General features: G+C 41.5%; 1 protein-coding gene across 12 annotated transcripts in view; it reads right to left on the bottom strand.

Annotated features, from left to right (window-relative positions):
- Positions 1-13,275, bottom strand: part of atp2b2 (ATPase plasma membrane Ca2+ transporting 2) — a gene marked incomplete at both ends in the record, with an annotated part of 130,661 nt that overhangs the window by 9,721 nt on the left and 107,665 nt on the right. For all 12 annotated transcript variants that reach the window (XM_080728577.1, XM_080728583.1, XM_080728588.1 and 9 more), the window contains 7 exons: positions 27-134; positions 294-505; positions 1,208-1,421; positions 4,380-4,571; positions 6,961-7,067; positions 7,643-7,730; positions 8,812-8,991. In XM_080728577.1, the coding sequence (XP_080584703.1) occupies positions 27-134; positions 294-505; positions 1,208-1,421; positions 4,380-4,571; positions 6,961-7,067; positions 7,643-7,730; positions 8,812-8,991 (1,101 nt within the window). The remainder of the gene's footprint in view (positions 1-26; positions 135-293; positions 506-1,207; positions 1,422-4,379; positions 4,572-6,960; positions 7,068-7,642; positions 7,731-8,811; positions 8,992-13,275) is intronic.

The following is a 13,275-nucleotide window of genomic DNA, read 5'->3' as shown; positions in this document are numbered from 1 at the left end:
ACTGAACAGACACCCAGATGTATTACCTGTCCCCAGACTAGCTCTCCCAAACCGAGGAACACGCACCACATCCATTTTTCTAGGTCCAGGGGTTGACAGCTGAATGGCTTCCCTCCAAACTGTACAATCACAATCTAAGCAAACCAAAAGTGAAGTCAGATTGAACACACAAGTGTGCATCGGAATATAGACACAGTGGTACAAATTAATATAATTTCATTTCATTTGCACATTAGGGGGCCTGGTATTTCATTTACATACTGTATTTTTTTTAGCTTTTTTTTTCTCCCTACCTGGATCGCGAAGGTACCAACTACAATGGTGCAGAAGATGGGATTCCTGAAGATTCCATCAAAGACATTCCTCTCTCCGTGGATTTTACGGGCGTTTATCTCGTTGAAGAGCTGCATCATGACGAAGGTATTAAAGATGATTGTGTAATGTTCAGAGGGAGGGGAGTGTAGCGGGGCATGACGGCCACTGTCAATGTCAAAGATCTTCTCGCCTGTAGGTGTGAACAAAAGCTTCATTTTAGATGGTGTTAGCTAGCCTGAATAATTAGTTAGTGTAGTTGCCCCTGCAGGGCACCCAGACTATAGGCTGGGCCCGACTTTATTCCATCCATCCATCTTCCATCCCCTCCAAAAATAAACTTTTTTTTGCTGCGCTACTCCTCCCACAGATTTGGGGGCAGCACTTGGTCCGTATGCCAAATCGACCGGCTTCATTGGGAATCGATTCCTTGCATTTTTCTAAGAGATACGTTGATATACAGTTATTCGTGAATATATTTTCTCCATTGATTTTAATAAAAATTGTTACTTTTCCCAAATATAGAGATGACTGACATCATTGATGTCTGACATCATAGACCACATGAGACACATCCTTCAGTAGCACAACCAATAGAGAACACTTTGTTTTATGTGTCATAATAAACAAATACTTATATTGTCACTGTCGGGCAGAAACCTCGTATCTCCAAGTTTCAAAAGTGTACGTTTTGAAGCCCTGCTTCATCATGCAAGACTGTCTGTCGCACAGACAATGCCGCGTTGTGTGATCGTCTATTTTCACAAAACGAACGGTTTTGGACATACTGTACAAGGTTTTGACGCGACAACAACAATATATAAGATTTCCTCCAGATATCTTTCCCTTTCCACACGAACATACAGAGGAAAGAAGAATGTCATGCAGTACATACCAACAAAGAGCAGTGTGAAGATGATAACCAGCTGATAGACGGCGTGGCCTAAGATGTTCTTGGTCATGGTGCTGGAGATGAGTGGCTTGTTGCGCCCGTAGGGTTTCCTCATCAGCAGGGACTCTGTGGGAGGTTCTGTAGCCAGAGCCAGCGACGCAAAGGTGTCCATGATCAGGTTGACCCACAGCATCTGCACCGCCTTCAGGGGCGAGTCCTGGAAGAACACAGAGAGAACTAGGAAATGGGAACTCAAAACTACCAGCTCTGATTCTTTAAAGCAGTGGTTCTCAAACTTGGGGTTGGGACCCCAAGCCGAGTCCCCAGATGATTAGCTTAATGTAAAAAAAATCTCACTCAACGGTAAACAAACCTACATAAGTGTATACAGGGCATCTGCACTTTTATAAAGTGACAGTTTTTTTTTTTTTTTTTGTAACCCATTTTCACCCAGTGCCAATTGCCTATGTAATCCATGGGCTCTGCTCTCCCTCTGCCGTGCCTGGGTAGACGACGGACTGACCTCATGCTTCCTTCTATGCATGAGGAGTCCAAGTTGCTTCTTTTCACCTGACAGTGGGGATTTCCCCGGTTTGGACATAGCGCGTGGAAGGAACACGTTATTCCAACCAGTTCCTTTCCCCTCCATCAGGCGCCCCGGCTGGTCAGGGGGAGGCATTATAGAGACCAGGATTACTGCATGTTTTTGTGAGGGTATCTACCCTAGGAGACATGGGGAGAACATGCAAACTCCACACAGAAAGGCCCTATCGCCAACCCCACCTAGGGTGTGGGCACTGTTGACTAGCGATAAAGTGACAATTTAAGGACTTTCAAGACCCTTTTAATACCAAACTGGCCATACTGTCAAATATGAAGTAAGCGGAGGCGAACATTGTGAAAATAGCCAATCTACATGCTCACAACGCCTCGCAACCGCTGATCGGCTATTTTCAGAATATTTATCTGTGGAACGAGGCACATTAAATGTAATACCTACAATTCCAAGTGCTTGTCAGGGTGGGGGTCCCCAGTTCAAATATGTTTATTTTGGGGGTCGCTGCCTAAAAAGGTTTGAGAACCCCTGCTTTTAAGCCTTAGTTGGAAGCAGTGGTGTACACATATACACCGATCTACAAGTATTTTCAAATATTTTTTATACATTTGAAAAGTTGTGAAATGGGACATTCTGCAGAACGAGTACTTTTTACATACATTTTGATACCAATACTTTTGTACTTTTACTCTAAATTTTGAATTAAGGACTTGTAAAAGAGTATTTCTACATTGCAGTATTGATACTTATGAGTTAGTAAAGAGTGTGAGTACTTTTTCCTACCACTGGTTGGAAGTGATGAACAAGATAAAATGTTGCATTAGAATTATTTTGATACAACAGTGGTTGTTGTCGGGGCAGATACACTTAAGTTGTTTTATGTTTTTTTATTTTTTTCTGTAAATGAACGTCCTACTTCGTCATACTACTACAGTGTAACACAAAACTAGCCGATCTACTGGGTCGAGCTTGTTGATGTGCCTAAAAAAAAAATGAATCCTGAAAAGTGACATATGAGGTTTCCACCCGACAGCAACGACATATTATGTATGATGATCCATGATGAGACATGTGGTTATTAACAAAATAAATAATGCACAGGGCAGAGGCTAATTATCCATAGGGCTTGCCTCTGGGAATACCAATCTGTTTGGTCAGAGGGTGAAACCATCAGAGAGCCACCTGACACAGATGTGCGTAATAACAGTGCATACTGCAGATGTTTCGTTTCAAGTCTTTCAGGTTTCAAGGCTTTACTGCTATCTTCCTGAAAAATTACCTGCAAATGCATTTTTTCCACAGGTTTCTTTCCCTGTTTTGCCTTTCTAATTTATATGGAGAATGGACCGTATTTTCTCGGAAACCCGCAAATGGCAAGACTCCATTCCCATTGAAAAGCAGTAGATTTAAACTTTGAAGTCAGAGAAAGTCATAAAAATAGCTGATCTACAAGCTCAATGTTATGCCAATCCCCTTGCCAATGGCACATCTGTAATACTGTACGTAGATTGTTGGTATCAGCCAAGCAGTGAGGTCATCTACCCAAATTATAAAGGGCTAGACCCATGAGAGATGGATTGCTGAGGTAGCACTCTATAAATCTATGGGGATTTATAAATCAATTGCAACGGTAACTTCACACAAGTTATTTTTCTTTTTCTTTTTGAATGGGGTTGATCATAATGTAAAGAAACGGGTATGATATTATTATAGTTTACAGTTACAATACAACATAATAAACTAATTGTACTGTATTAAGGGTTATTAAGATAACATTAGCTACAGACTTAAAAACAACAGGAATTTTAATGCAATTTACTTTTGGGGAAACATAAAACGTGTTGTATTGTACATGTGACTATTGGTATAGGTCTTTTAAGGCTTCTCCCACTACACTAAGAAAGACCCAATTGCCTCAAACATGAGTGAACTACTTATATTTTAATTATTGGCAAGTTGCCATGGAAGTGTATAAGTGGTATAATCCACTCCAAGCCATGTGGTTATGGAAAAATAATGCACTACACAGAGGATTATCCCTTACTTTAAGCTAAGGCACATGTGAATAGAAACTTCTTATTTTATTGTGTTATTGACCAAATCAATGCGTTGTTCAAAGCTACAATCCAGGACTTATTTTAATGAATACATTCTTAACCAATCTGTGTATTAATACAAATTAACTAGCACATCTTCAGAGATTTACACCCTGATGATGTCAGGTAAGTTATTTGAAGCGGATTGGACACTTGATGTGCCACCATCTTTTTGTAATTTGGACATCGCAAATCCATGCGTGAGAGAGTGAAACAATGGACATAACAGCAATGGCTTTAAAGTCTTTATATTCATATTCTTGCCTCTGCATATGTAGGGCACAAGCGCAGATAGCGCACGCCCACATACACTTTCAATAATTTATTTATGTCCACAGGAAATACTGGGGATACAGTACAACAAACACACACGCGTGCGCACACACACACACACACACACACACACACACACACACACACACACACACACACACACACACACACACACACACACACACACACACACACACACACACACACACACACACACACACACACACACACACACACACACAGTCCTGACCTGTGTGATGCAAGCACCAGTGAAAGCCACTATGACAGCCACTACATTGACAGTAAGCTGGAACTGCAGAAACTTGGAGATGCTGTCATAGACGTTTCTTCCCCACATCACCGCCTTGACGATGCTGCTGAAGTTGTCATCCGTCAGGATGATGTCCGACGCCTCCTTGGCCACGTCTGTCCCTGCAATACCCTGACACAGGGGACACGGAGACAGTCAATATCCTGCTAGGGACAGACAGTTACTACCCTGCTGCCACAGAGGACACAGAGACAACAATACCCTAAGATAGAGGACACAAAGACAGCAATACCCTAAGACAGAGCAGTGGTTCTCAACCGGTGGGTCGGGACCCCTAGGGGGGTCCCCACATCATTTTGTGGAGTCCCCAGATGATTAGCTTAATGTACAACATTGTTTTCTCTCTCAACAGTAAACAAACCAACATAAAGTTTAAGTGTACAGAGGGTATCTGCACATTTCTAAAGTGACAATATAAGGACTTTTCAATACATCTAAAATTACAAATTAAACATTGGTCAAATTGTCAAATATTAGAGTCAGAAATTGTGAAAATAGACGATCTACATGCTCACAACGGCTCGCAGCTCGAGGCATTGTGAGCATGTAGATCTGCTATTTTCACAATAGAACCGTGTACTGTAATACAAAATCTAATGCCTCAACTCTTAGTGCTCGTCAGGGTGGGTGGGGGGTCCCCAGTTAAAATAAGATTATTTACATCACGGCCTGAAAAGGTTGAGAACCACTGAGATAGAGGACACAGAGACATCGATACCCTGACACAGAGGACACAGATACAGTCAATATCCTAGGACAGTGGACACAAATGCAACGCAGTGTGATCTTGTAGATCTGCTATTTTCAAATGGCCAAAATGTATATAGGCCTACAGTATAGGGTTGAAGTGGTAAATGTATTTTTGCTCAAAGGAGCTAGTAATAAATAGTCAGACCTTGTTTAATAAGTAGCCTAAAATACTCCATAGGCTATGCATAACACTGAAGTGGGATTTATAATTAGGAAATAATTACTCAGAGAGGGGGTTGAGCTGAGGACCTAATCTTGCGATGTGTTTTTGAGAGGTGTCCTTGTTTCAAGTATCTATTTTCTTCAACAGACAAAGGGCAACCTGCTGTGTTTCACTTGAAGATAATGTGTTTTTACACTCACAAAAATAACATCATAGATGTATAGATCACAGCATGCTGGGGTCATCTCTCTAAGCTACACACGAATAATATAGAGCCACAATGTCAAGTGTTATTATTATTAATGTGTTCCATAGTGGTAGCCTACTGCGTATATAGAGCCATGACTAAAGGACAAGTGTTATTAATATGATCCATAGTGGTAGCCTGCTGTGCATAGGAGACCATCCATGAGCTTCAAAGACTAGCCTAGAGGAGACCGCTCTCCACAGTAAAGAAACACGCGCCCACACACACACACACACACACACACACACACACACACACACACACACACACGTGCGCCGCTTGCGTGTCCCTTGCTCCTCTCACGCTCCACACGCACACGCACATACAGTATTAACTGTATATACACTGTATAGGCAAGAGCACATGAACAGACACATACACTGCATACTTGAGAGAAATCACAGATGACTCATGTAGTGCAGTGTTTTCCAAATCCCAACCTGTAGGCCGTCAGGATATTGCAAGTGGGTCCCCAAATGATTGGCAAAACAGTATTGTTGTATTTAAAATACAACATTATGATATTACAAAACATAATGTAATAAAATCACACCTGTGTGAACACGGGTGTGAACTGTTTGATTAAAGCCAAATGATTTTCTTTCTTTAACGCCTTTGCAAATGTGTTTTCATTGCAATGCTGTAAAGACTTAAAGGTCTATGACATCAAATGTCATTACTTTTAATTACTAGGCTCAGAAAAGTGAGTTCATTTGGCTCTGGACGTACGCATCATCATCTAGGGGAGGGTGTGGTTGTAGGGGAGGGTGAACTCAACAACCAAAGTGGTGAATGGTACATGGTGCATTGGACCGATGCAAACACAATGCAAAGTAACAGCAAAAGTGATACACCGTTCTCTGGATGATGACGCGAGACAAATGAACTCACCTTTCTGAGCCTAATTATTAAATAAACTACAGATTACAGAAAAAACACTGAATGTTGAAAGGTCAGGTTTTTTTTGGTGTAAAGGTCAGGAAACATGAAAACATGAAACATGAAAAAAAAAAAAATCAAGTGGGCCCCCCTGATCTAGAGGAGGCTGCACAACCACTGATGGAGTCATTAAAACACTGAGCTCCACAGGATAAAGGATGACTGTGTGTCCATATGGAGACACTAGGGGGAGCTCCAGATCTATACAGAGCTGGAAGACTGAGTGCCAAGGAAAGAGAGCATGACCAGTGCAATGATGACAGAGGAGTTAACATGTCTACAGGATACTGTAAGGCTGCTGGCTCCCGTTTGAATGGCTGTTAGATAAGGTACAGTCATTCCATTAATTACTTAACAAGACAGACAGAGAGAGAAAACAAAAGCAACGAGGACTGCCTCACCATGGCGAAGCCCACGTCAGCCTTCTTCAGGGCAGGTCCGTCATTGGTTCCGTCACCAGTCACAGCAACCACCTGCCTCTGCTCCAACACGGTACTGTCAATGATTCCTGAGAGACACACGCACGCACACAAACACAGACACAGACACAGACACACGTCTGTTTTACGATATTTGTGAGGATATTTTAGGATGCCAATTTTATGAATGTCAATCTTTTAATTGTAAGCCTAACTCGTCTCATCTTTTTTTTTTTTTTTTACATTTAACAACAATACAGTATGTCTTGTGACTGTAAGGACTAAGAACATTTTATTCACAATATCTATTTCTCAAATTCTACTAGTCCCCTCAAGCTTACATGTACACATGTACGCATGCACACACACACATGCACACACACATAATGAGCAGAACAGTGAAATTTGTCATCAAATTAATTTAATTTCGCTAAATCTGCTATTTGTTTTGCTGGTGCTGACTTAAAAAGCTGAAAAGCATAGATTTTCTGCCCCTCAATAAATAGAAAATCATTTGGACATCCATTTAATGCCTGTGGCAGATTTAATTAAGTATGAATGAGTACAGGTGTGCGTGTGTGGGAGAAATAATACATGTCCAAACAAATCTAGCTTGGTTTCAGACATCTAGTAAGTCTGCATACATCAAAGCCTCAAGATCTACCTTTGACGAGAGTGTGTTTGTCAGTTGGGGAGGACCTGGCAAGGACTCGAAGCTTAGGCCACACCTTGTCCATACGCTCCTGTTCCACCTACACGCACGCACGCACGCACGCACGCACGCACGCACGCACGCACGCACGCACGCACGCACGCACACACGCACACACGCACACACACACACACACACACACACACACACACACACACACACACACACACACACACACACACACACAATCAGAAGGACAGGTTGACAGATATCTCAAAAACAAGGCAATTCGAAGTGCCTTACATAAAACATTAAGCATTGAGACATTAAGTCACAGCACATTAAGAGGATACGAAATAAATACAAAATAAGACAATTAAGAGAATAAAATTACAGTGCAGAATAAATGATTAAAAAGCCTCTGTAAAAGACAGTGCCCCTGAAACAACTATGTCTCCCTAATAGGCAACACCTATTGCCCTATAGACAGGAAACACCTATTCTCCCTAATAGGAAACACCTACATGTATTACCCTGATAGCTAACATCACCTATAACCTTATTAGACACAAAACACCTATCTCCCTAAGAGGAAACACCTATTACCCTGATAGCTAACACCTATTCTCCTATTCTCTCTCTCTCTCTCTCTCTCTCTCTCTCTCTCTCTCTCTCTCTCTCTCTCTCTCTCTCTCTCACTTACCAGTGGCGTCAGTTCATGCTAAGGTATGGCAACATGACTGGTGTCTTGCACGCGCAAGAGGCATGATGATGATTACTATCAGTGGATCTGGATACTATAGGCTAGTATTTTTTTTAACACAGGCACAAGTAAACAACTGACTGACAAGCTTAAAAAAATGATAATTGTTGTGCTAATTAACACTAATACATTGCACCTGTGCTGACCCTGAACTGGGGAATAAACCATTCAAGATAGGGGAGATATAAGTGTTGTGGAGAATATAATACCTGGTGAAAGCATAATTTTGTTCTAATTTGCATTTGTAGTTAGTTTAAAGTCGATTTAATAAGATTTAATAATAGAATAATCAACGCGGATAATTATAGAGACATTTTGTGAATTTATTCTAAGAAGTATATTTCATTTCTTTCCCCTGGAGCCAAGGTATGGCAACTGCCATACCCTGCCATACCCAATTGACGCCTCTGTCTCTTACCTCTCCCTTCTCGTTGCGGATCCTCCTGTTAAACTCTTTCCCATCGATGCAGAGGAAGTCCTCTCCGGGGTGTATGATGCCACACTTGATGGCGATGGCCCTGGCTGTGTTGATGTTGTCACCTGTCACCATGCGCACCGTGATGCCCGCACGCTGGCACTTCAGAATGGCGTCAGGCACCTGGGAACAAACACGCACAGCACTGTCAACATACAAGTGACATGGCAGTGTGCCCTGGTGTACTGTACTGCAGGGGTTTTCAAAGTGGGTGACGGGGCACCCAGGGGTGCCGCGAGATAATTTGATAATATTTGGAATTTATTTGGACACTTAAAAGCATATTTAGTATCATTTTAAACTTGAAGTACAAAGTTATATTCAGTCAGTTCGAACCAAAATGGCTATTATCTCAACGTTTTCCTCGCAACATAATCGCTAATATATGGCATAAATATAAGGTGTTGGGAGTGAAAATTATGAATATATTGTAGGGGTGCCTAAGATGAAAACAACATTTATAGGAGTACCCTGGGCCAAAAAAGTTTGGGAACCCTTGCTGTACTGTATGTTCAACCTTTTATGTTGAAACCACACAGCTTGTGCATTCGGCAAAAACGGCCAACCCAAAAGCTCACAACGTGGCACAACGCGTGTAGATCAGCTATCTTCTGCAAAATATTTGGTGGAGAGGGGAAAAAGGAGGGGGCCTATTATAGACCCTTGGGGGATTCCTTTACTGTAAGTGGTTAAAGGTAGGGCAACAGATAAGTGACGGCTTAAGATCTTTACATACAGTATTATGTCATACAATATTATGTATAGACAACAATATCAGTTTAGGAAGACATCCGGAGCGGCTACTGTACAAGGAGCAGGATGGATCCGTTCCTAATAAAGTAATAAATCATGAGTAGAGGAAGTTGCTAGTTGCTAGTACATACAATACAATTATTGACTGTCACTTGGTACAATATTGGCCTATAAATGTACACTGTAAATGTCTAGCATTTAAAATCTGTTATTTTTGCAATGCTCTGAAAGCCTTTCCGCTGTTAAATAAATAATGAAATGTCAAAACAAATGTATTTTTGTCAAGTGGTGCAGCCAAGCTGCAGCAAAGGAACTGGTGATACTACTAACATTCCTGACTTGAATATGGCAAATGTGGAGGTGGGCGGATTTGGCTGATCAAACACAATTTCCACATACTTATTTAATACACACACACACAAACACACACACACACACACACACACACACACACACACACACACACACACGCACGCACGCACGCACGCACGCACGCACGCACGCACGCACACAGACACGCGCACGCACACACACACACACACACACACACACACACACACACACACACACACACACACACACACACACACACACACACACACACACACACACACACACACACACACACACAAGCCTATATGTTTATTATGTTATTTAGTGCAGAGTTGTCCTTTAAAAGAAGAGCTTTCTAGTAACAGTTTATGACGATAAGAAAGCATCTTATCTGAGCTGCCTGCCTCCCAGACAGTGCTATTAGATTAGGTGGCAGAGTGATACAGTAGATTGATCCACAGTAGAGCCAGCTACAGCGCTAGCACTAGCATTAATTCAAAGGCGCGCTCTGCCTTTGAATTGGCTCCATGGCCAAGGTCGGTATAGGCGAGCCTAGCCCACACGGCACAAACATATTCTTATTCAATTTTCACACAAACATATGGACAGGCACCCTGTGCATTCACAAGCAAGAGAGAGAGAGGGAGGTTACATATTATCTCTATACCGATAGAGAGTGCAGGGACAACCAGATCCTTAATGAGTGGAGAATGTAAACAAACAGACAGAGATCTCAGTACCTACAGAACACATTCTACATAATTAGAGTATAATTGCACATTTATCCAGCTGCTTCGACACAACTCAGCTGAATATCTCCTAAACATTCTTTCCATGTATCTACTAAAATCACTGGAGAAATTTCAGCGAAAACAGCAGCTCTGTCTACAAGCTCACAATGCATTGCAACGAGAGGCATTGTCGCTGTGAGCTTGTACTGTAGTGTGGCAATTTTCACTAGTTGGCGTACAATAAAAAAAGTAGTTTAAGTTCAATTGTTATAGATACTGTAGATGATTTTGGTATGTTATGCTGTTTCTTCAAAATAATTAGTGAATAAAATAAACATATAATAGCTTTTCCTCTTTTCTTCATTATTAGTTCTATTAGTGAGAGCAGGCATGTCAGGGTCCTCCCCCTTCTGTGTAACAAATTCTCCCATCAGCACCGAGATTCTCTGTGAGCTCAACCGGGGATGTTGCAATTATGTTGTCACTGAACTACCTGCTCAAATACCTGCACAATTACACACTGACGTCATTTAAACGGTGTCCGTTTCCAACCCTATCTGAAATGTCACTTCATGATACTGTATATACTGTGCTGCACCTACAATTTTAAATGTAGGCATTTAGCAGACACTCTTAATCCAGAGTGATTTAAAATAAACACGACAGCACAAGGTAATACATCAAATGCATAGAAATAGCAATGTAAAAACGTAGATAGACCAAGAACCTAATAACCAAAGAAACAAAATAACCTGCCATTTATCTGTGCATTTATGGTCTTACGAAAACACATGATCTTAGCATCATTATTAAAAATTAGCACAGGGAAGGGGAGACCTGTGTTAATCCCAAGGGGGGTATTCAGCTATAGCTTCACCCAGCTGATGGCTCTTCAGAGGGTCATGATGAACATTCAGAAGGAGCAGTTTAGGTTGTCTTGCTTAGGGACACTTCAACACATGACACAGGTGGGCTGGGAGGTGAACCAGAGACCTTCTGATTACCAAACAGCCTCTCTCTAGTCTCTACCCACTAAGCTACAGCCATATAAAAGGTAAATAAGCTCTTGGGCACAACATAGCAGAGTAGTTCTATATCCTACCACCTGTAACCATTACCTGCCTACAGGGTTATCTGGAGATCGGCTTGCCAGTGCTCTGTCTTCCCTTTCCCGAAGTCTGCCTGTCTTCCTGTAATTCCATCTGCATGTCCCGCCGTCGTTACAGTTGACTCTCTGGTTTTCTCTTTAGCTGAATGACCGGCTGAATGAACAGACCTTATTAAAAATACAGCCGGGCCTGCCAGCGGTACAGGCAAGGAGTCAGGAAGGTGACAGTGAAAAACACGGCTCTAATATCTCCAAAGATGGATCTGTTTACACACTCCAGGCTCTTTCTCTTCCTATCCCTGTTCTTGCTTTCTCTCTTTACAGCTTCACCCACCATTCTCTCTTGAGCATGTCTCTGGGGCAGGCGTATTTCCAGACATCTTCAGCTTGAGACCCAAAAGAGAAATGTTGTGCCGCCGGGACCCACATTTACAAAATACGATATGAATGAACCACTTAAGCGGTACACAGCATGTGGTATCACAATGTGTTGTGACTGTGAGCTTGTAGATGGCTTTTTTTTAATCTTGTGAATTAGGCCTAAGTATTTTGAGGTATTTGTACTATACTTACAATACTTTTACTTCTACTCCACTACATCTCGGATCCAAATATTGTACTTTTACTCTACTAGAATTATTTGAAAACTTTAGTGATTAGTTACTTTGCCGATATAAATTATAATATTATAAATCATACATGAACCACTTTAGCCCTATATTATACCTACCTGTACTGTAGTCTGTTTGAAAATAGCCGATCTACAAGCGCACAATGCGTCGAATGGCGACGTGTTGTGTGTGAGCTTGTAGATTTGCTATTTTTTCAAACAGTTTGTACTTGATACCAATACTTTTGTACTTTTGTACTTTTTGTACTTTTTACTTAAGTACATTTTGAATTTTGGACTTTTACTTGTAACAGACTATTTCTACATTGCAGTATTGATACTTTTACTTAAGTGAAACAATTGAGTACCCATAAACACTGGTCCAGGATCCCAAATGGATCACAACCATAACCATATTATGCTTAGGAATACTGCTCAAGTCAAGCCAACAGAGCTGGGTCAGTGTGTGGGTTTGCTGCCCAAAGAACATCTAATTCCAGGGGATGGAATTAGATGACAAACCAACAAACCAACCCCAAACATGTTTGCTAGTCTGTGTGATATGACCTTTTAGATGGAAGGAAGGAAACAGTCATCTCATTTAATCTCATTCCAAATATTTGCTGATATCAGCTATGGCTGCAATATGCTTGGAGAGATGTGTTCATAATTATGTGTTCAGTAGCGGTTTTGCACGGGTGGACTATTGAAAATGTCAAATGTCAACTGCAGAGAATACAAATGTGGGATAAACATAACCTCTTTTTGTCTGCTTTTCAAGTTTATTGTCTCCACCAGCCGAAGGCATGGGGGAGAGTATGTTTTCCCCTCCGTCAGTCCGTGTGTCCGTCCGTCCGTCCGTCCGTGCGTGC

The sequence above is a fragment of the Nannobrachium achirus genome, assembly GCF_963921795.1.
Source record: "Nannobrachium achirus genome assembly, chromosome: 6".
NCBI lineage: Eukaryota > Metazoa > Chordata > Actinopteri > Myctophiformes > Myctophidae > Nannobrachium > Nannobrachium achirus.
The sequence above is the reverse complement of the archived record's forward strand: the minus strand, read 5'-3'. Positions and strand labels throughout refer to the sequence as shown.